At 54.2% G+C, this 23,735-nt stretch overlaps 1 protein-coding gene across 2 annotated transcripts in view; it reads right to left on the minus strand.

Moving 5' to 3' along the window:
• Positions 1-1,211: 1,211 nt before the first annotated feature.
• Positions 1,212-23,735, minus strand: part of ZNF609 (zinc finger protein 609) — a 46,417-nt gene continuing 23,893 nt past the window's right edge. Inside the window, exons 2-9 of one of the 2 annotated variants that reach the window (XM_041468731.1) lie at positions 13,746-13,971; positions 7,442-7,529; positions 4,716-7,071; positions 3,929-4,295; positions 3,598-3,773; positions 2,892-3,108; positions 2,708-2,777; positions 1,212-2,564 (exon numbers count right to left, since the gene is read on the minus strand). In XM_041468731.1, the coding sequence (XP_041324665.1) occupies positions 2,558-2,564; positions 2,708-2,777; positions 2,892-3,108; positions 3,598-3,773; positions 3,929-4,295; positions 4,716-7,071; positions 7,442-7,529; positions 13,746-13,971 (3,507 nt within the window). In that variant the 3' untranslated portion in view covers positions 1,212-2,557. Of the gene's footprint in view, positions 2,565-2,698; positions 2,778-2,891; positions 3,109-3,597; positions 3,774-3,928; positions 4,296-4,715; positions 7,072-7,441; positions 7,530-13,745; positions 13,972-23,735 lie in introns of both variants that reach the window. The other variant, XM_041468732.1, reaches the window with a different exon arrangement.

The following is a 23,735-nucleotide window of genomic DNA, read 5'->3' on the forward strand; positions in this document are numbered from 1 at the left end:
ATGGATCACCTCCATGGCAAAGCTGGAGGAGCCAAACCCTGCCTTGTGCCTGCCCTGTGCCTCCTGCACCTCCTGTACCCTGATGCCATGGTGTAGGGCAGGGCCTTGGTGTCCAGGGGTTCAGTCCTGAGGGGTTCTGCCTCCAATTACCAGGTCTGAGCTCAGCTGCAGCACTCACCAGAGCCATGAGTGCTGGGGCAGAGGTGGATCCAGGGGTCAATGAGCACCAGGAGCCTTCTCAGATGCCCAGTATGAGGAAACCCCCTCGCCCACCCCCAAAAATAACTGGCCAGACTCTTTAGGGATAAAGGACCAGACTTGGGGGAACAGCAAGAAAAAGCCACCCTCACAGGTTTGTGATTGTCTCTTAAAAAGATTTATTCTCCCTCCTTGCCTAAATGTACAAAGGCAAGAAGAGTACAGTTTGTATATATATATATTTATATATATATATATATAAAAAAACAAGGAACTTGGTAATAATGTACACTTTACAGAAGGGCAGAGTCAGGAAGACTGAAATGAAACCCAACACAGCAACGCCAATGGAAACGAGCTATAAACACCAACGGTCTGACACCGGGGCTGGGGGTGGCCCCGTGGGCAGCAGCTGGCCCAGAGAACCCGGAAAATGTCAAACCTCAAACCTATTCTGCATAAACTGTTGTTTCATTTAACACCTAAAGGGAGACTCAACTGGGACCCAACTGGGAAGGTGGGGAGCAGCCCCCCGAGCCCCTCCGACTGCCAGCCAAGCCTGCGGCACCCCCCAACACCCGCAGGCACTTCCTCTGCGCCGCTGGAGCCGCTGTGGGCCCCGGCCGTGCTGGGAGCCCGGCTGTGCCGGGCCGGCCGAGGCTGGAGGTAGGAGCAGCCAGCGGGACACTCCTCCACGGGTGGGATGTGGGGCTCTCCAAAGCACCCCGACCCCGCCAGTCCCCAGACCCGTGGCTGTATGTGGCTCTGTGACGGGTGTGGGGTGGGTCCATCAACCCACCTTGTCCCTGCGGAGTGTGCCGTGCCACGCGGCCCCGTCTCCTTCCAAACACAACAAAGAGTGGAAGAAAAATGAGTCAGACAACAAGAGCAGGCTGGGGCCACTGTGCTGCCAGCACCTGAACCGGGCCGAGAGCAGCCAGCACCGCCTTTCCAACTGGGTACAGTGGGATGGGGAAGAAAAGGGGTAAGAAAACAAAACCCAAAACAACAGCTTTCAAACAATTGCTTTTTACAGTATGTACAGAGCCCAGCAGGCAGAGCATCCCCGTACAGCGGCCCTCGGGGCCGGGTGCGACACGGACACACACAACTGAGACCGATGGCCCCCATGCCCCCCGGCCGGGCAGCGGGAGAGGCGGGGACACAGCAGGGGCGGCCCGGCCGCTGCGGGGCCGAGGTAGAGTGTCGGCCTGGGGTGAGCCGCTCTGGGGCTGGGGGCAGAGGACCAGAAAGCCCCTGTCCTCAGAGCTGGGAGCAGCCAGGAGTGGGGACCATCTTCCTCCAGGAGCTGGTGCCCCCAGCCCTGGTACGAGGCTGGAGCGGGGACCGGCATGGCCCCACATGCCTCTGGCAGAACCTAAGTGTGCTTGTTTCTTGCTGCGCCCTGCCTGCGGCCTGGGGAAGCTGCCCTAAAAGCAAAAGGTGGATGAAAAGAGGAGCCACAGCCCCCCACAGCAGGATGTGCTGTCCCAGGGTTTGTGGGGCACTTGCCGTGACAGTGGGGCAGAGAAAAGGCTGGGATCTGCAGAGCTGCAGCTCCCAAACCAAAGCAAAAGCCACAGGCAGGAGCTTCAGGCAGGTCTGGACCGTGCACAGCCTGGGGGGCCCTGGCAGCCTGTGGGGTGACAGACACAGCCCCCAGCTCTGTCCCCTGCTGCCCCCAGCCCCACGGAGCCCCAGCCCCCAAGGGCAGAGGCTGCTTTGCTGGGGCCAAGAGCTTCCCCAGCCCCACTCTGGCCATTGGCCACGTGCTGGCGGCTCCTGCCCACAGGCAGAGTTGTGGGTGCTGTGGGGTGCAGGACCAGATGAGGGACTGGGAGAGCCCCACAGCTGCCTCCAGCCAGGCTGCCACCCACCCGCCTGGCTCATACCAGCCCCCTGACACCGGCCAAGGCTCTGTGAGCCAGTCCTTCCTTCCTTTCCTGAGACTGTGGCCACACGGCAGGCTCGGCCCCATGTTCCAAGTCCCCGCCTGCCCCCAGTCCTATCGTGAAGCAGCAGCTCACAGAGACACGGCAGGGTCCCAAATTCATCAAGAAACCTCAGTGCTTCTGTTTCCTCTTCATATGCACCAGGCAGGTGAGTCGCCTCCACCCCAAGTGCTGGTGCTCAGTAGAATAAATATATCCGCAGGTACCAGCTCACCCACTCCCCAAAGAGGGGTGGGGTGGGGAGTCAGTGTGTGTCCGACGAGGGGAGAAGACAGAGTCTGCCTCAGATCACGGCAGGAACGTCAAGCAGTACAATTAACACCATTCAACTGATGTCTAAAGGAGTCTCCAGCACTTCTCCATGTGAGCCAGTCACACGTCTTGTACAGCCCAGGCATCCCGGTGTGTCACATCCTGCCACGACCCAAGGGCAAGTCAGCTCCCACGAGCCCCAACAGCCATGGGCAAACCCTAAACCCTCGAGGGCATCCCGTGAGCGCCCAGCCCGGGGCCGCGCACGTGGAGGTGCGGCAGGAGCGGAGCCTTACCGTTCTCACCTCCGGGGAGGCGGGTAGAGGGAGGGAGCGGAGCCTTGCTGGCTGGCAACGATGGCTGTGGAGGAGAGACCTGCCGGGGAGAAGAGGTGTCAGGAGCTGGTAGGCAGGGCCCTCGGGGACAGTGTGAGGGTCCCGTGGCCCAAGGGCAGGTGCAGCTCCCCCCCCAGCCCGGCCCCACTCTCACCTGTTGCATAGGGCAGGTTGTACTGTGCTGGCAGCAGTGAGTACCCGAGGTGGTGGTGGTGGTGATGCGTGGAGAGCAGGCGCTGCGAGGGCGACGTGCGGGGCCGGTCGCCGCTCCTCTCCCCCGCAGCCGCTCCCCCGACGCTGCTGCAGCTGCCGCCGCCCCCCACCACCCCACAGCCACTGCGGTCCCGCTCCTGAGACGTCTTCTCGCTTATCTGGAGACGAGAAAGCAGACACGTGCTGAGGGACATGACCAACAACCCTGGGGCACATATTGGGATGTTCCCTCTGCCTTTGCCCAAAAGGTTCCCACCCAAAATGGGGTGGGATGGCCAAAAGCCATGTGGAGGACATAGGGCCTGTTTGAGGACCACTCTTTCCTCGCTGTGTCCAAGCTCTGTCTCCCAGCTCAGCCCAGGAGAAGCCACGGGATGGAGACAGCTCCCACATCCCACCTGCCAGCTCCAGGGCTGAGGACAAGTGTCACCTGGTTGCTGCAACACCTGGTGATGCCCCAGCACTGGGGCACAGGTTTGGTTGGTCCATCCCAAAGGATTTGTAATGTTGGAATCCATGGCTGCAGGTCCCCCACAGCAAGCAGAAACAGCAAATCCACATGACAAACGGAGCTGCTCCCACCTCATTATAGGATCTAGGGACTATCCCACAGAGCTGGGAGAAGCCAGCGTCCTGCTGATGCTCACCGTGGGTGATTTGCTCTTGTAGTGGCTGGCATGCTGCTGCAGGATGTCCAGGGCCTTGGACTCTGAGCTGGATTTACAGCTCACACTGGGGCTGGCTCGGGACTTGTCACTGTCATCACTGCCGGATGCCTTGCTCCCATACGGAGAGAAGGAATAGCTGGAGGGTAGGTATGATCCTGGGGGAACAAGAGCAGTCAGGGCACCCAGAGTATTCCAGCACAGTGGGAGCATGTGGCTCTGTATGTGTGTGAGAGGATGTCCCACAGCCACCCCCACCCAGAGAGCAGGGACAGCTGGGAATGGACACCCCTTGAAGCCCCCGGCTCCCTACCTGGGTAATTCTGCATCATGACGGTGGGCATGGCACGGTAGCTGGGGTGGTTGGGGTCATACGACTGGCTGTAGGAGTAGCCGTGCATGTACGGGATGTAGGACTGATGCTGCGTGAGGGGTGAGGACACGGGGACGTGGACACTGGGCCTGGGGTCCTTCCCCACCATGCGAGCCTCCTCGGTGGGGGTCAGCTTGCACTCGGAGCTGGTGCTCTCCTTCCCATCCTCCTTGGACGAGGCTTCTTTGCTCCGATTTCTTTCTTCCTTCAATTTTCGGTCCCTCTCCTCTTTCCACCGCTCATCCTCTGTCTTGATGTCTGAGTACTTTGCTGGATACACATAGGTCCACATCCGGGGCTCAGCTTCCTGCAAGAACAGCCAGCCATCAGAACAGCTGCCTCCCCCTGGTCCTGCCTGTCCCAAAACCAGCCTGCGTTTGGAGGAGACTGGCAAACCCCATTCCCCTTCCCTGGGCTCTCATTGGCCCACCTGTGGCCTCCACTTCCCACAAGAACAGCCAATCACCAGAGCAGCTGCCTCCCCGCAGCCCCACCTGTCCCAAATCCAGGCTGGGTTTGGAGGAGACCAGCAAACCCCACTTCCCTTCCCTGGGCTCTCCCTAGCTCATCTGTGGCCTCACAGCCCCACCCTTTTTCTCTCATGGAGTCCCACCACAAGCAGAGGACAACACATCTTCTCTGAGGTGATGGCCCCAGCAAAGCCCAGTGAGCAGCTTCCTCCAGGAACAAACCCAAGGCTGGGCTGGCAGACAGGGCAGGGCATTACCTGTCTGTACCAGAGAACAGGGTCCACCTCCGCTTGCCGGCCACACTCGGAGCCAGCCTTCGTCTCAGCCGTCTCCTTCCCTAGGTGACCAGCCTCACTCAGCTTCACCTTGAGCCCCTCGGCGACCTGGCTGCTGGACAGCTTGGACGAGTCCTCCAGCTTGGGGATGATGACGGATTTGGCCATATCAGGACCTCCCTGCTCCTTGGGCTTGCTCAGCCCCGACTTGACGAGGTCCGTGAGGCTTGGGGCTTTGGTGAGCGTTGGGGGCATGGGTGGCTTCTGCTTCCATTCTTCTTTGAGTGCCGCCTCCCTCTCTTTCAAGCCCAGCTCCGCCTTCTTCTCCAGCCCTCGCTGCTGCTGCTGCTCCAGGCTCTGCCGCTGCTTCTGCTGTTCCTCGTACTGCTGGCGGTAGGCAGGGTTGGTGCTCAGCAGGTGAGCATGGTAGCCCTGCTCGCTGTAGCCGTAGGGCGGCACGTAGGCGTACTGGTTGTAGTAAAGGGACTGCATGTACATGTTGGGGCGCTGCTGGATGACTGAGGGCTGCTGGCTGGAGCCACTGCCAAGCTCTGCCTTCTTCTCTTCACACCCTTCACTCTTCACCTTCACCTCCGGATTCTCCTGCTCCTCGTCCTTCTTCAGCTTCAAGGTCTGTGTCTCGGCCGCAGACTGCCCGCTGGGGTTCAGGGGTCCTGGGCTAGCCTGGGGGTAGCCAGGGGAATAGTAGGTTTCAAAGCCTTGGTAGAAGGGAGACTCTTTGCTCTGCGGTTGTGGTGGGAAAAGAGCTTTTTTGGCGCCTTCCTTGACCAGCTGTTCTGGATCCTTTGCTTTCACGCTCTCCAACTTGCCCTCCCCATCCTCCCCAGCATCAGAGATGTCTGAGTAGGCTGGGCTGTTGGTCTTCACCGAGCTGGCCTCTGCCCCATTCTGGGTGACAACGTGCAGTGGGGTCAGGGGCTGGGCTGGGTTGGTGTTCTCCAGCCTGCTGGCCCCGCCGATGGAGGGACTGGGTGCGTTGTCGGTGAAGCTGTAGATTTTATCTGCCTCGGCCTTGATGCTGGCGAGCCGGCTCTGGTGGGGGTCAGATGAACCATTCAGCAGCCCCTCGCCTTTCATCCCCAGCTCACTGGATTCCCCCCGGAAAGGGCTCTTACCTTCCTCCGCTCTGCAGGCTTTGCCAGGAGTCAAAGGGTTTTCCACCTCTTTGGGCTCTTTCTTCTTCTTGTCTTTCTTCTTCTTCTCCTTGGAAGGGGTGAGGGCAGGATTGACAGCGAAGGGCTCTCCCATCACTGTTGGCTTGGGCTGGATGGGTTTGAGCTGGGGGCTGTTGGGCATGGTCTGGACCACAGTTGTGGCGAGGCCAGCGGAGGAGCCGGGGCTGGCTGTGGTCAGCGTGGCAGTCTGGAAGGTGTAAATTGGCTGTGGGGGGATGGCTGGTGCAATGGGTCTGGCGGACTTCAAGCTTTTGGAAGGAACCTTCTCCTGTTTAGCACCAGAGGACTTCTTTGACTTGTCCTTATCAATGCATCGCTTCTCCAGAGAGTCAAAGTCATCGTTACTTGTCTCATCGGCCACTGAGGGACCATCCTCAGAGCCGTCATTGGACAGAGCACCCAGGTCTGTGTCCCCTTCCCCACCCACCTTCTTCTTGCAGGGGACCTTGGCGCTGAACTTGCTGGATGGGGAGGGGCTGTGTGGCTCCATCAAACGCACCTTGGGGGTGGCCGAGCGAGCAGGTGAGAGGGAGCCCTTCTGTGTCCCAGCAGCACCATTGCAGCTCCCGATGTCGGTATGCAGGGAGGGCTCCTCGCCATACTCGCTGTCCACATCCGCCTCTAGCTTGCTGTCATCATCTGTGTGTGCGTGGGCCTGGTGGTACTTCAGCCCATTGATATGCTTGTACTTCTTGTTACAGTTGGGGTGGGGACAGTCGATGAGGATGGGAGAAGGGCAGTTGCGCTCCAGGACAGCTGGCTCCACCTTGACCGTGGCAGGCGGCACTGTGGCCGAGCCCATTGAGTTTGTGCGGATGCGCTTGCTGCCCTTGGAGTCCTCCGAGCTGGAGTTCAGATCCATGTCGGAGAGGGGCTTGCTCTTCCGCTTGGTGACGGAGGAGGGACTGGCCTTCACGTCCTCGGCGGTGCCGCCAGGCGGGGTGCGGTGGTCTGAGGAGTTCTGGCTGCCCCGGCGCCCCTTGCTGTTGGCTCCTGCCCGGGTCTTGCTGCTGTTGCTGGTCCCCTTGCTGTCGGAGGCAGCGGCCGCCTCGTTGACTGGCGTGTTGCTGTTGGGGCGCATGCGCTTGCCCCTGCCCCGGCCATTGCGCATCTCCAGGTCACTGGTGGGAGAGTCACAGAACCTACAGGGAGGAGGACACAGAGGTTTTAACAGAGAGGTGGCTGTGCTGGGCTGTGCTGTCCCCAAGGCACAGTGGGGAACCTCTTACTCCCCTGACTACCAATCCCATAGGTTTCTCTCCCCACTGACCCATAAAGAGGAACCAGAGAGGTCCCATGGGATGTGCTAAACTGTCTCCAGTCCCCAGAGCAAGGGACGTGTGATTGCAGGGGCAAAGAGTCATGGGAGCAGTTGGGTTGGGCAAGGCGGAGATGCCAACCTCTGTGGCAGCCCCATGGGCACAGGGCAGAGTGTCCCAGGCTCCATGGGGCCATACAGGGCCAGATCTGCCCTCAGCACTAGGAGCCCACCAGAGCCCCCCACCCACTTACCGGGGAGGCGCCCAGTCATGCTGTGTGCAGTCCAGCAGTGTCCCCACGTACGTCTTGTTCCTCCAGGTGACGTTGACCACCAGCATCCCTGCAAGGCGAGGGGAAAGGGTCAGAAGAGGCCAGGTGTGATCCCACAGTGCCAGGAACCTGCCCCTCCAGACAGGCAGGAGGAAGAGATTAGCTCTAGATTTGAAGGAGAGTGGACAAGTGGTCATGGGCTCTCAGAAGAGATGAAACATTGGGCTCAGGGCTGGAGGCGTACCAAGATGGGAGTTGAAAACTCCCAGCTCATACCTTCCCTTGGCATGTCTCATCCAACCTCTCCTCCTGTTCCCTACTTTCATGGGATGTTAAAACCCAGTGACCCACAAAGGGCTGTGGGATTTCAGCCCTTCAGGGGGGACCTGAAGATCAACATTGGCTCCATATGTGCTGAGGTAGGATAGGGAATGTGATCTCCAGGAAGAAAGAGCTGGGAAAACCCTGGGGGAAATGCAGAAAGTTCCTAGCAAGGCTGTGAGGTGGCAGTGGAGCTGCAGACCCAGCAGGGTCTGAATGAACCAGCAAGGCCTTGAACCTCATGACCCTCCAGAAAAAGCTGCTGCTGCCACTAGATGGCAAGCTTAGCCCAGCATTCCCGCTCAGGCAACAGTCCCTGGCAGGAAAACCCAATCCTGGCAGAATAACCCTCCGCTGCCCTGGGCCACTTTGCTTCAGCACCTCCACAGGAATCCCTCTGCCTTGTATTTCCATCTGGAGAACCATCCATGGGGCCACATCCTCCCATCACGGAGCAAAGTCACTGGGCATTCAGAAAACCTTGGAGTTTCAGCTTTTCCACACTAATTCAGAAGAGGAACTGCCTGGCTCACACCACACTGAGGCCGAGGACCCTCAGCACCTCTTCTGGGAGGCAGAGGGGTCTCCCACAGCACCCTCAGCATTGTGGTGTCTCCTCCTTGCCATGGATCACTCTGATTTCCACACAACTGGAGCACAGTCTGTTGTGCCAGGCACATTTATCCAAGCAAGGTAAAACTCGGGAACGCGTTTGCAAGGGTTGATGAGTGCAGCAAGATATACGGCCCTGGGAGATGGATGGAGCCGAGGGAGCCCGGAGCAGCTGCGCCTGAAGCATGTTTATAAATCTCAGCCCACATCCCCCGTTGTGCTATGCCAGCAGCCAGCTGCAGGCTTCGGCATGGATAATACATGGAGCCAAGGCCTGACACGTGGGGCTCCTTCAGAAAGGGAAATGAAATTCAGACCTTCTCTTTTTCCTTTTCCTCCTGGAAAATGTTGCGAGCAGATCATGGGAAGACACGGCGCCAGCACATGGCCAAGAGCCACAACTGGCTCATCCCAGTGAGCAAGAGACGCTGGGTTCTGCCTTCCTCAACAAAGACATGGCCAGGCTGTGATTATGGAGACAACCTGAGGGAGAAACCAATGCTGGGAACCCACAGCCCCATGCATGGAAATATCAGTGGGAACAGTGGGATGCTGGTTCTAGGCATCCCAAAGAGGGCACATGGAATGTGGCCTTCAGTTCTTTCTAATGCAGCAGTTTCTGGCAGGCAGGAGCCTGTCCCCCTTTCCTTAAAATCCAAATAAGCTCCTGGCTGCCTCCTGCACACCAACCCAGCCCCACCATTCCCAGGACACCTCTGGAGAGCTGCTGTGGGATCCTCCCAGGAGCTGCCCAAGGACCTGGGAGCCACTGAGGAACATGCAGCACTAACCCAAGCCCCATCCCTCCCAGTCCCTCTGCTCTCCCTGCCAGTTCAATCCCTCTGAAGGCAGAGAAGACCACGTGAGCCACTGGAAGTTAATTGCACGGCAAACCACTGGAGTCTCTTGTGCATCCCGGGGCCAGTGTGTGATATGAGAAAGAAGTGCTGGCATTTTTCATTCTGACCACCACAGTCACACGAGAGAGATGAAAAGAGGAAGGGGCAAAACGAGCTGGCACCGTGTCTCCTTCCCTGTTGGAACGCCAGACTTCCAACACACACCAGCCTATATTTAACCCGCTGCAACCAATCATACCAAATCCCCTCCTAATCCTCCAACAATAACCCAGGACAATTTAAACCCCAGGATAGATCCTAAGCAGCTTTTTTCACCCACTGTGTCCCCCTCCCACGGCAGGATGATGAGCAGGCATGACAAGGGCAGCAGTGAGGAAGCAATGTTTTCACATCTCCAAGAACACCAATGCTCTTGAACAGAAGGAATCCCACTTGGGTAACTCTCATCCCACCTGGTTTCATGGGAAGGTGACATCTTTGAAGCTCTTAAGGAATCAGTATCACCCAAATCTGGGTGCAAACCACTCAGCATCCTGCTCACCAAGTGCTCACATCAGAGTTGTATCCTGGCTGGAAAAATTAAGGGTTGGTGATGGTGCAAAGTGGCCATTCAGGAAGGCAGTGTATGAGAAAATTCTGGGATTATGTGTGCTGTGGGCACCAGGAGCCATTCTACTGGAGCACAATTCCCCCCTTTTCAAAGATGAATCCCCTAAGCCCAACCAAGAACATCTCTATGAACTCCTCCTCCACCTGCATGCTTCCAGGATGCCCTGGCTTTGGGATGCCCCTTCTTCCATTAATTTCTTCCCCAGCTGCATCATCTTTAACATTATCTATGTCATTTCCCCTCCAGTTGCATTACTTTAAGGACGTTCCAGCTTTTCAGTAAGCCCTATCCATGTCAGAGATCCCACCTGACCTGTAGTGCCCAGGCTTTGGGACAACACCAAAGCTGTTCATGGCCACCATGCTCCTGCCAGGAGACAGGGGACACCACGGGGCTGTCCAGCATAATTGTCACCTCCCTCAGTGAGGAGAGATCACTCACCAATTACCACCATGGGTAAAAGAGACTCACCCTGGGGAAACTAATTTAATTTATTACAGATCAAATCAGAGTAGGGTAATGAGAAATAAAACCAAACTTTAAAATACTTTCTCCTGGCTTCTTCCCAGGCTCAGCTTTACTCCTGATTTCTAGATTTCTGCCCCCAAACAGCACAGGGGGATGGGGAATGGAGGCTGCTTTTTCTCCCTTTCCTAAATACATTATCCTGCCCTCATCGCTGACAGGCTCTGCCTTAGCTGACCTTGTCCAACATGGGAGAGTTTCTGGTGTCTTCTCACAGAGAAGTTCCCTCTATCAAACCTTGACAGGCGAGAAGAAGGACACCATCAGGTTCCCTGGAGCTTCATGCTCCCATCTCAGATGGACAGGTCCTTCTTGTCCAACATACCTTTCCAAGCATTGCCAGGCTTTTGGCTTTGGTTTTAGAAGCTTTTCTCCGTGATTTTGCAGACTCACATGGAGAGGAGCAGGCTGGCTTCAGGGAGATCTTAAGAGTCCTTTCTAGTGCCTGAAGGGATCTCTAAAAGAAGGCTGAAGAGGAGCTTTTTGCAAGGCCAAGAAGTGACAGGCCAAAGAGTAATGGCTTTAGCTGAAAGAGGGGAGATTTAGATTGGATATTAGGAAAAAAACTCCTTCCTGCCAGGGTAGTGAGGCCCTGAACAAGTTTTCCAGAGAAGCTCTGGCTGCCCCATCCCTAAAAGTGTTCAAGGCCAGGTTGGATGGGACTTTGAGCAACCTGGGCTAGTGTAAGGTGTCCCTGCCCATGGCAGGGGGTGGAACAAACTGGGCTTTAAGGTCCCTTTCAAACTAAACCATTCCTCAGTTCTGTGATTCTAAACTTGATGCAAGCCAAGAGCTGCTCCACTGCTCTGGGGTCCTTCCATGCAGTCCAATGAGGCTGCTACAGCCCAAGGGGCAAGGGGAGAAATTAATCCCTCTGGAGATATTGAGCAGAGTCTCCAGATGCTGGAAGCACCTCTTCTGACTTTGCAGACATGCCCTTCGTGTAGCTTTCTCCTCTGTATCCTTTGGGCAAAGGGAGATCATTGCTGCATCCCTGAACATTTCACAAGCTCCAGCTTCTGACAGCCAGATCCAGTATCACCCTTGACTCCATCTTTGACAAGGGGAAGGCAGGGGAGAGATGCCAGGCAAAAACCAGGGCTGGCTCCCCCCCTGCCTTTACACTCAAGGACAAGAGATGCCGTGTGACCGGAGCCAAGGCACGCAGCAGACCAAAGAGACCAAAGGCAGTATCAGGGCTCGCCTTTGTGCAGGACTGGATGTGAAATCCTTGTTCCCAACAGTGGCAACCATCAGCAGCTGGCAAAGAAGTGTCCCTGTGTGAGTTCACTGAATTATCACAGACTAAAAAAATCCGGGCTGTGGGAAATCACAGGACACCTCCAAGGCATGCTCAGAAATGGTGGCTGTGGAAGTGAGGGGTAATGTGGACAGACAGGCAGACAGGCATGGAGCTCACGGTGGGGTGAGGAGCAGGAGAAAAGAACAGCAACTGCTCCCATGGCAAGGCCTTTCAATCAGGAACTGGCAGGGAGGGATGTTTCTGTGCTCCCTGCCTCAGGGATGCTCAGTTCATCCATCCTGGCATGGCCACCATGACCCTCTCCTGATTTCCACCCAAAACCACCATACAAGGTCCAAGCTCTCCTCAGCCTTGCCACTGCCCATGGGGCTCTCCAACAGCCCTGGGATTTTCAGGGAACTCTGCAGCTCCAGGGCTTTTGGGTTGAGGGAAGTCACACCAGGACAGCAGGCTGATGGGGCTGGGGAGATGGGGGAGCCTCACAAGTAAAGGATGCCAATGCTCCTCTGTGCTGCTGTGTCTCCCAAAATCCAGCCCAGCTGTGCCTCAGTTTCCCCAGCTGAAGGTGGTGTAGCCTACAAAGTGACCAGGCTCTTGCAGACACTGATAAGGCAGTGCTGGGGAGGTGGTAGAACAGTGCAGACCTTCCATAGGTTTCTTTGGAGCAGATCCACCCTGCAGATCCCCTGGCCCTGGGATGCGCAGAGCAGGACTCCCGAACTCTCCTGTTTTGTGTTTCTTCTCACAGGTTTTACATGTGACATCCTTCTGCTTTGGAGCAGCAGAAAAAACACACTTACAGCTCCCAGCTGCCTCAACGAGGGTGATTTTTTTTCCATATGGAATGGGTGGTAAAGAAGAAGAGTGTGGAGATCCCCATCCCAAGCTAGACATCCCAGTTTTCCCTGGCACGGTCCATCCACTGCTCTCTTCCCAAACAGCTCAGGTGCTATTTCTCAATACACTTTTTCCAAGAGGAATAACTTCGGTGTTCACACTGGCAGCCACTGCAGCACTTGGTCCTGCGCCAACCATGGTTTCAAAACCAGTTTGCCAGAAGGAAGAGAGAAAAGGCAAACTGGGCCCACCCCCACCTTCCCATGCATGGGACAAGAAGAGAACCTCGCTGGAAGCAGATAATGGGAATGGAGATTTCAGCTCAGCTTCACCAATAATAAAGAGTCTCAGTGAGGAGCGGCTGGAATAAAGGCCAACAGCTTCATTCTCCAGACAAAACAGCAATGGAAGAGTGGGAGCAGATATCGAAGAGGAGCACATGGATGCCTGGCTGAGATGACCATCAACCAGCCTCCACCACCACTGCTCTCTCTCACCTTTGTGCTTCTGGACTGTTTCTGCTTCCAGACACAAACACAAGGAGCTCACCCCATGCCTCACAAGGCAGAAACCTCCAGCATCCCACTCAGGCTAGAGGGAAGGCCAAGTTCCAGCGCTTGCCATGGGCCACTGAGCCACCTATTCATCCCTGCATTCCTTGGCAGAGCCCCAAGAGCAATGAAAACCCATCAAAGGACCTGGGAAAGCAAACCAAGCTGTGCACGGATGAGATGAGCTTCAGTGGAAAAAAAGATTGGATTGGCTTGGCAAGAGAGACGAGAGGCTGATCTCCCACTGAGTCAATTTTGAGAGCTCCATTGGGGTTTTTTAATCCAGCAGGAGATTTCTGCCACCTCCCAGGGTTTGAGTGTTTTTGTGACAGACCTGCAGGTTGCCAAGCAAAAATGAAGTCAACTCTGTCGAATTCCCAGGCCGGCTGGCACGGCCTTTCCCCTGGCACCTCCGGAACAAGTCAGCTCTTGTCGAAGGGCAGAGAAATGGCAGCTTAGATTTTCGCCTGCTGTCTGGGCAAAGGGATAACGCAACACATGGGGCTGATGCAAGCACTGCCCCATTACTCCCTTTGCTGGACGGATTATGGACTGCTCTCACACAGCTCCTCTGTCCTGACCACGCAACTGGTGGCAGGAAAGCCGAGGACATGCCAAAGAACAACAGAGCAGGGACATGGGAAGGAAGGGACTGCCGCAACTATCCATGACGCTGTCAGAGAGCAAGAAGCTTGGTGACACTCACCGTCCTCCGTCTCCTGCCAGACGATGCCCTCCAGGTTCACGCTGGTGCCAGGCTCGCAGGGGCCCAGGCACTCGGGCTCGGTGGCCAGGGCCACATCGCAGGTGTTCACCCCCACCGAGCGGGTGCGTACCATGATCTGCTCACACGGCGACGAGATGTCGTTGTTGACCACAGGGACAAGAAGATGCAAGGGCAACACTGCGGGCGTAGAGACTGGAGATTCCATCTGTGGGGAAAAGGAGAAATGTGGTCACCGTCAGGAACACTGTTGGCAACACAGAAGGGAGAGCAAGTATCAACAGACATTTACACTCCTGGAGAACCTCAAGCTCAGGACTGCCACCTTCAGTTCATGTCCCACATCCCATCAGAGGACAAGGACCTCACAGGGCTCTGCTGCCCTGGCGTGCCCATACCCATGTAACCCTGGGGAGCTCTGTAGTCACAGAGATCACACCCAAAAGTCCTTGTGCAGGAGATATCTCTGCTCCTGCTTGAAAGAGCTCATGGCAAGTTCCTTCCCCGACGGCTTCTGTAATCATGCCCGGTGAGGATGCCTCTTGGCTATGGCTCAGATGTTAATGCAGTCAATGACTTTGGACCCGATGGCTCACTAGAAGAGCTTCTGCTCAACCGGCAGGACAGGACAAACGAGTAGCAGACTCCCTCCGGCACCCATGAAAACCAACATCCTTCTTCTTCCAGAACTACCCTGTGATCACCTGCAGACACAGGCACTTGGATGATATCCCTCTTCCCTATGCAAGTATCTGCTTCAGAGCCTGATCCAGCCATTGTGCTCTCTTTGCACACAGAAACCAGATCCCACAGCCAGAGCCGGGCTTGGAAAGCCAACAAGCCAACATGCCAAGTGGAAGCCCAGCCAAGCAACCCTGCTGCTGAGAAGCCAAGGTCCTTGGCCGCTCTGCCACGCAAGCAGATTACAGCAGTGTCAGGAGGAGGATGGCTGATGGGCTGATTCTGTGGCTGGCCAAGGCAAGGTGGAGACCTTCTCCTCCTTTGGGGTTCATCAGCCAAGCCAGCCATGGCCAGCCACCCCCGCGCCTTGGCTTGCGAGGACCTGCAGCAAGGGGCGAGCGGCTCCACCTCAGCTTAGACGCCCTCTCTTCACCATTTGTGATCTTTAGACACTGGGCTACCTCAGAACAGAAGCAGACTGAGGAAACTCATCACATCCGCAGCAAGTGTTGACCTGAGTTCCAGTTTCAAGCAGGCAAAGATTCCTCTAGAGCACCCAGTTCTACTACCCTCTAAAACTCTGCTGAGGGAAAACAATAGACCTGGAAAGCCCAAGTTTGTGGTTACCAAGTGCGGACACAGGCACCAGTCCACGATCCCCTCCAACCTTGCTGCTGTCTCCCATCCTGGTCCTGACCAGATGCCAAATTTGTCTGTTCCCTCTCTTGCTCACACATCTCCATCCTTCAAACAAGGGAAACAACTCCAGCAGAATCTTGCACGTCCAACCCAGCCTGCCCCACCCAACAGGATGCCCACAACCACAGCAGGTGCCTGGAGCATCCCACCTCCCCACCAACTCCTGACCCACAGATTCTCTCCACATCCCTGGTGATACAAATCTCTAGGCAGAGGAGTAGAGAGGAGGATGTCACGTCCTGGCTCTGACAGGGCAAGTGGATTTGCTCTTCCAGAAGAACACAAAGCACTTTCTGTCTGCAGCCCTCTCCTTGTCCTGCATCCATCCTCTCTCTAGATGGCTCATCAGAGCAACATGCAGCCCACTTGGCACTAAAGATGGCCTGGAGGTCTCTAACAACAGTGGTTGAACTCCACAGTCCTCTCTCCAGCAGCACAGCTTGTCATCCACAACCACCTCCAATCTCCCAGCAACAGAACCAGCTCTCCCCGAGGAGCCCATCTCCAGACCACCCCCTCCAAGGCTGCCCTAGGATCAGTGGCCCAACTGCACCCCATGGGATTCAAGAAGGGTGGTTTTGGCATAAAACCACCCCAGGAGGCTGTCAGAGGAGCTTCCAGAAGACTCCCACAGGAAAATCACTCCCCAAAACGCAGCAACCTCATCAGCAGATCCAGGGCAAGATTCTCCAAGGAAGCGTGAGGCTTCTTTGAAGGGGCTCCTCAATGCCACATTCTGCAAACCACAAGTCAGTCTCCAGCAAAAGAAGAGCCAGGGAAGAACCAGGCAGGGCTGCCTGGCTTGGGTGGGCAGCAGGAAGAGCCCAGGGAGTGGCAGGGATCACTCGCCCCCATTGCCCGGGGAGTGGTGGCTGCGCGTGCACGTTGGAGACCTGCTGAGACCGTTCAGCTTCCTTCCACTCTGCAACAGAAACCACAGCGCAGCTCAGGAGCGTTTAATTACAGTTCCAGCTCTGCTAATTATCGCCCGGTCACATTCGTAATCTGCATTATGCCATGGTGCATAATAAGCAGCTCACTGAGATCTCTAATAAGCAAGGCGGCTTGATGGGATTTCATATCTCACCCTGCTCTGTAATAAACAGCCTCTTTCAGCAGCCGTGGGGAGACAAGGCGGCTCTCCTGCTCCCTTGCCCAAAGCTCCAGAGCAAAATAAAAAGGTTCAGGATGGTTCTTCAAGGGTGAGAGCAGGAGCAGAACCAAAAAAAGCTGAAAGACATGCTGGAGAAAAAGACACATAGATCAATCCCTGAAATTCACCTCCCCCTCTATGTGTGCTTTATCTCCCGTTGCCATGATCTTTTCACCCTCCTGCTTTCTGAGCAAGGTCAGGAGATGCAGGGTGGCTGGGAGAGCCCTACATACCGTGGGGCAGCTCCTCTGGCTGCTCTACCCCTCGGAGGGAGAGCAGGAGCCTGGGGCAATGCTGGCCTGGGGGTGGTGGGAAGCACTCACGCCCTACAGCAGTGCATTTCACATCACCTCCAGGGCTGTGCTAGCCAAGATCCCCGGCTCCAAAAATGAGCCTTGTACCTTATGGCCACCCCCCACTCCACTTTTGGGCCCTAAATACCCCTTGCAGAAATAAAATTTATTTCTCTTTCCATGCTGGGTAGGCTCTAAGATTAAATACTGGCTGCACTCTCCCTGCTGGAGGAACCTGGTGTGCCTGCAGCCACCCCTGTGGGAGTTACATGGGGTGAAGCTTCTGTGTGCCAGCGCTGGCCATCCGTGTCCGCCCGCCGCTGCCTCCTCTAATGAAAGCCCTTTGTGTTTCTGGCGGAGGCTTTCCCATCACGAGGAACGTGCTTTCACCACCGCCGAGGACAGAAGTGGAACGGAGCCAAGCCTGGGCGGCAGCGGCCAACACAGGCTCTGCTCGCTGGGGGAAAAGCAAATCCACCGAGAGTCCAAAGTGATGCCAGGCTCTGGGGGATAATTAAAACCTACCCCTCGTTACAGCCCCCCAGGAAGGTGGAATGAGGTCCCACAGGAAGGGAAGGATGGCAGTGGGTGCTGGCATGGAGAGATGCACACAGAGCTGTGCCTGCCATCTTAGCAGCGCTGGTTCCTTAGCATCAGCTGCCCTCAAGGGGACATCACAGCAGCAATTATTAACGAGAGAGTGAGAAGAGGGCAAACCAGAAATAAAAACACCCCACTGGTTTTAATGCCACTCCCTGGACCATCCAGACCACCCATTCATATTTATGAGAATTTAGGTTTGTCTCCAATAATAAAAGTCAGGCAAGAAAAATGCATTTTGGAATGATAAAAGCCAAAAGCAAAACGTCCCAAGAGCAACTAGCAGAGATATCTGTGGTGCATTTCCAAGGGTAGAGAGGGTGTGAAGGTGTAGGGCACCCCCAGATCTGCATCCCATCTGTCAGTCAGAACACAGGCTGAGACCACCAAAGCATCTGAGATGGTCAGGCTCCAGTGTATCCCCACATGAAGAAGCTATGCAGCACATGTACCATTTTTCTCACCTACAAGGTCCTTTCACTCCTGCAGACACAGAGACAAGAAAAGCCAAGAGGGAGCCTTGTTACTAGTCAAACTCATGACTCTGTGTGTCAGGAGACAGAACACGGACCAAAGGTGTTCCATGACAGGAGCATTGCTCTCAGCACGTCCCATGTCACTGATCAGCCCAGCTCAACCTTTTGGAGCTTTGATGTTCTCACTCCTGTTCTGATCTGTCACTACACACCCCACAGCTTTGCTTTTTCAGAGTAGGAGCTGGGAATGTTAGCTTGCAGCTCCCTGGTGAGAGACCCCCAGGGAGCAGATCCACTCAGGTGACAAGCATCTTCGGTAGGCATCTCTAGACCCCGAAACCACAGCACCACAGTGCCTCTTCCCTAACCTTGGAAGGAATTTAGAAGAGTCTTCTCCAACCTGACCCTCAAAGCTGGGTATGCAGAGCCTGAAAACAAAATCCCTTTGTTGGCTCTGGAGCCCACTACGTCTATGATTCCATCTTAAATCCACCTGCAAGCAGAGCTCCCAGTCACGTGCCCCAGCAACATCATCCCAACACACTGTAGGTACTTAACCCACGTGCAACAGGCTCCAGAAGATCCCCTCCCCAAACAGTGCAGGTACCACTTAACACTGACTGTTTGCTGGCTGGATTTCTCCAGCAAGAAAGAAGCCAACAAGAGCTTCCAACAAACACCCACATGCAGGGAAATAATGGTGGCACAGGCGTCAGGTCCAAGGATGGAGCCAGGAGTGTGGTCTGGAGCATTGATCCCAATGCTGTTGGCCCACTGCTCTCCCCTCTTGGTATAGCAGGAAGTTGAGGTTGCTAACATCAAGATGAGAAAAAAGGATTCTGTTCTAGACAAAAGTCTCCATTCCCTGGATAAACACAAGCTCAAATAAACAAAGTCAGTTATTTCTACAGGCCACAGGAACACTTGGGGAATATATTGGGTTCCTTAGCTGGCAAATCTGAGCCCACACAGCAACAGGGCAGTTGCTCCAAGTAAAAGGGATTGACATTTGTGACAGTCCCCCCTTACCAAGAAGCAGTAAATGCCACAAGGAAGGATTAATGCTTCCATGTGCTTCCATCTGTGCAGAATGGAGTGGGCTCAGCATCACACTCCCTGAGTTCACTCTCCAGAGAAGCCAAGTGAGCACAGGACCTCCTGGCCAGCACCACCACCAAAGAGCCAGGCAATTCAGATGGGAAGTAAGGAGTTTTAAGGAGCGGAAGTCCCAGTTTCCCAGCCCCCAGGGGAATTAGCATCCCCCTAAAAACATGCCAAGAGAGGCCAATTCTCCATCACTCTCCTTCACAACTTGTTCCCAGTGCTCATCACCATCTGCTTCCACCCATCAGACTTGGGATTTATGGCATCTCCCAGCTGTGGGGCTGCTGATGCCAAGGTGTAATGGGAATGCTCTACCTACAAAAGGTGCCTCCGTCTCCTTTCCTGGCCATGCCAAACACCTGAGCTCCAGCTCTGAGATTCAGGAGGGGGTTTGCCTGCATCCATGCAAACACCTTCCTTGGCCAGCAAGTCCCTGCAGAATGGCCAGAGCAGATGGTGGCCAAATGGATGGCACAATGTAGCACAATGCTGGGGCTGGCAGCACATTCCCAACTCAGATTCATTTTTATCTGGGCACTTTGGGGTGGATCTGGCTGAGGAAGTCTGTTCTGGCCACAGGTGAGTGGGCCACAGGAACCAAATTCTGGAAGAGGATTATCTGCATAAAGCTCACAGCCACATGACCAGCACCACCAAAACCAGACCTGGTCACAGTTAATGGGAATATCGTGGTGAGACATCTCACCCAGTGACGCTGGAGGTACAACCTCCCACCATGCCAGTGGTGGGGGACTGATCCAAGTACCCAGACAGCCGGATGCTATCAACCTCAGCCACACTGCTGGAGAAATGCAAATACAACCCAGCATGACTTACAACGAGCTGCTTTCTCTCTGCAGAGGAGAGGGGAATAAAATCACTGCTTGAACAGAGCCTGTCTTATCTCAGCGCTTGCAGCGTTTTGAGATCAAGAGGAGGCAGACACCGCAGAGGCATAGTCTTGCATATTACCGTGTCTTCAATAAAGCCAGGAATAGTATCCAAGGCAGACGTGCTGGCACCAAGTCACCTGCTCCAACCACTTACAAGACTATCAGATCTGCTCCTAGAAGGGAAAAAAAGGTGTCTCCAGCAGGAGAGACGTAGTGAAGAGCAGTGATGAAAGGGGACAGGTGACATAAGTGAGAGACATAGGAAAGAAATCCAAGCTGGGACCTCTGTGCATCAGTCCCACCACATGTCATTGGGTCTCCATTTAGCCATCATCAACCACTGATATCCCACAGATGGGCCACAGGTCTCCTCATTTAATGAATTAAAATGTGAAGCAGCTCAGTTGGTGGGGAAACAGGGAAAGATCCACATGGAAAAGCACTGGAGATGCATCTAGGTCATGGGAGAGCAGAGATGATTAGAAACATAGAGCCTGATCATGGATGGCTATGAGCATCCCTCAAAGACCAATCCAGCCTCCAGCTCCTTCTTCAGCACTGCTGCTGCCATGGTCACCAGCCATCCTCACCTCTGGCAGTGCTGCCTGAGCAGGAAAGCTCTGATGACAGCAAGTGACTTCCCACTGGGAACCCAGGTCTCCCATCACGCCCCACAACCTGCACCCACCCTTCTGTTAACACAGCCAACCATCACAAATGCGTGGTTGGCTTCTCATATTGCTGCTTCCTACATCTCCATCCTCCAGCATCCCCTGCACCTCTGACACCAGCCATGTCTCCTGCAAGTCAGATTTCTATGTGGAAGAACCACTGTGAGGGAAAGTCTAGCTTTTGCTTATTTTCTTTCCAACAAAATAACCAGGCAGCTGCACCCGAGGACCCGAGCAGTGCTCAATAGCTGCCATTAACAGCACTTGCTGACCAGCACATTTAAGCAGGCAAAGGAGAACATAAAAGGTTTCACAGTGCCTCAGTGCATCAACCTCCTGGAAGGAGGATACAAATCTATGAGACCTTTCACAAACCACTGGCAGCTCCAGCCACTGTTAAGAGCCATCTGATAACCACCAGCTGCACAAACCTGGCCAAATGACACAGAGGTTGAAACAGCCAAACTACAGACATCCCTAAAACCTGGATCTGCAAGGCAGGCATGAGAAATCAGATGAAAAAACAGGATGTTCATGGCAAGTAGCTTTAACTTGCCTAGAGGGCACTGGCCAGCATCCTGAGCACCAAGCACAGGCCCCACCACCCTAGGGATGGTGGCCTAGGGATGAAAAACATATTGCAGAGCTTGGAATCTCCATTCCAACAGATCAAGAGATGAGGCTGAAGGAGGCTGAGAAAGCAGGCTCCTGGAGACAGCAAGATTATAAAAGTTACCAACAAACCTTGGCAAGGATCACCAACCAAAGACTGCAAGCCAAAGCTGACACTTGGTAGGTCAGGGCTGAGCACAAGAAGCTGGCACAGCGGCTCAGCTCTCTGTTAGGGAATAACATGGCTCCACCTACCTGCCTCAACTTTTTCTTCAGTTTTTTCATCCATTTTTTCCTCTACATAAGTCTCACCAATCTAAACCCCTAAAACATGAACAATGTGGCTGCTAGGCCTCCAGCAATTCATGTCAGGGCACAGCCACCTGTGCACACACACCCACAACCCTACATGCAAACTCAGAGCATTAATAATTCAATCACTTTTAATTAATGCTTATCCAGGCACAAAGTCCTTACCTTTGAAAAGCTGCAGTACATAGGAATCAGTCAGAGGGGAGACAGCTCGGCATTTACAAATAATTTCAGTACAAAATTGGATTCTTGTAAATGTAGAAGGGAGAAGATGGATCCAACCCTTGAAGTAAAAATGAGCTGGGCTCAGACCTGTCTCATCTAGATTGGGTTCTTCTGCTTGCTTGGTGCACAGTCCAGGGACCAGCTTTGTCCACATCCATCCCAACAGCCATTGCCCACTTCCAGGTGAGAATGGACAAAGCCACCACAACCACTCTGTCACTGTGGACCCATGGCAAACAACGCAACCACGTGCAGGGATGTGGTTTTATCACACCACTAAGAAACCAACTTTTACACTCATAAAGCACAAGAGATGATGTGATAAAAGGCCCTGGTGTTTTCAGAGCAGAGCTGAGAAAGAAGAGTTGGAGTGTGGGGTAAAAGTTGGGCTTTGTTTGGGGGTGTTTTGATCAACCAAGCTGTAAATGTGGTGTGGGGAGCTGGACCTTCCACAACAGCCAAAGCTGTGGCATTGGGTTGTGCCTCCAAGGCCTCAAAGAGGGCCAAAAGCAAGTCCCACTTAATTCAGAGTCCCTGTGCAAGAAAACTGGGGGAATATGGGGTTACAGACATACATAAAACAGTCAAGCACCACCCCAAGGTGATCCTTTCAGTGACCTAGAGGGGATCATCTCCAAGATGCCATCTTAATATCCCAGAATGGTTTGGCTTGGAAGGGACCTTAAAACTTATCTCATTCCATCCCTCTGCCACAGGCAGGGACACCTTTAACTAGTCCATTCATGACAGGAAAGGACACAAGAGACAAACTGAAGGAAGTTCAAAGAAGAGGCACAAAAATAACAGGCTGAGGGGATTGGTTTGGAAGAGGAGATTAGAAGAGCTAAATATGGATAGCTTGGTTCAGTGACAGCTATGTGGGGACACAGCCATAATCTACAAATACATGGGGGATGAAAACATCAAAGGAGAGAGAGGAATTACGCAGGGGATGATGCAGAGGAGCAAGGAGGAAATGGGATGAATCAATGAGAGGAACATTTAAGACAGACATTGGCCACAGTTTTCTGGCAGGGAAATTGTTCCTAAGTATACCAGTATTTTCCAAGTGAGAAAAGCCTCCATCCTTCCATTGCTCTGCTCCTTCTTTCTTTTCTACAACCCTCCATTAATATAATACAACACACATCACTCCCCACAGCACCTCTTAAATGCTGCTGACACCCCAGATCCACCCCATGCCAGGCTCTGAATCCCCAACAAGTCACATTCAAGGTCTTCCCAAGACAAGGCAGCAGCCCTTCTCCTTTTAGAGAGCCAACATCCAGCAGCTTTGGAACTACCCAAGTTCAAATTAGATTTGCCAGGTTTTGGCAGGGTTTTACTTAAATTTTGGCAGAGTTATCTTTTCTTGATGTTCTTCCATACTGCAACCACGATAACAAGCATCTCTGACAAGAGAGCAGCTTCAGCTCTATGATCCACCTCCATGGCTGGACCAGGATGTTCATGGCCAAGCAGACAAGAAAAAAATCCTCTTATCCCATCCATCTCCCAGCAAATGGCAGTGGCAAGATGGAGAGTTTTCTAAGCCGTTCTCCTGCACAATAAGCTGTCTGCCCACAGCTACAAACAGCATTTGGTCCTGAAGGTCCTGTGGATTGTGGACCAAGCCAGGTGCTCAGGGCTCACACCTGTAAAATTTGTTTAGGGAAGGGGTGAGAGGAAAGGAGACAATGCTCAGTCCCTGCAAAGCAGTGTGCACCTCCTGAGGCACCCACACAGCTCCTGGAGGAGGTCTAGCACTGGGAGGGCACCAGAGTACCACAGATGTGACACTTGCTTTGGTGGCACCATGAGAAGCACCATGTCCAGACCATGGGGTGCACATAGCTATGGACTGGGGGAAAAAGAGGCAAATCCATTCATTGGATCTTCCATCACATCCCACATACACCAGGAACATCAGAGCATTTTTACACATGGGTTGTAGCCAGGTATTGGCAGCTCCTGGAGAGGCTCGATTCCAGGGTGAGACACACATATTTCAGATGCAACAAGCAGCAAAGTCTAGGATGAGTTTCAGATCTATTTATCCCTCAGGCAAAAGGAGACATCTTCCTGCCATCTATTTAATATTAAAAACCTGCTTTGGTATGATATGCACGTCCCAGCCCCTGCAGGCTGCACGTTTAGGAAGCCGCCCACTTGGCTCTCATCTCCTCTTCTTTGTAGGTTTTGCTCCAGTTGCCAGGAGAGATCCTGGTGCTTTCCAGACACAAAGCCAGCTCT

Source organism: Pyrgilauda ruficollis, unplaced genomic scaffold (assembly GCF_017590135.1).
Source record: "Pyrgilauda ruficollis isolate IOZ18807 unplaced genomic scaffold, ASM1759013v1 scaffold23, whole genome shotgun sequence".
Lineage (NCBI taxonomy): Eukaryota > Metazoa > Chordata > Aves > Passeriformes > Passeridae > Pyrgilauda > Pyrgilauda ruficollis.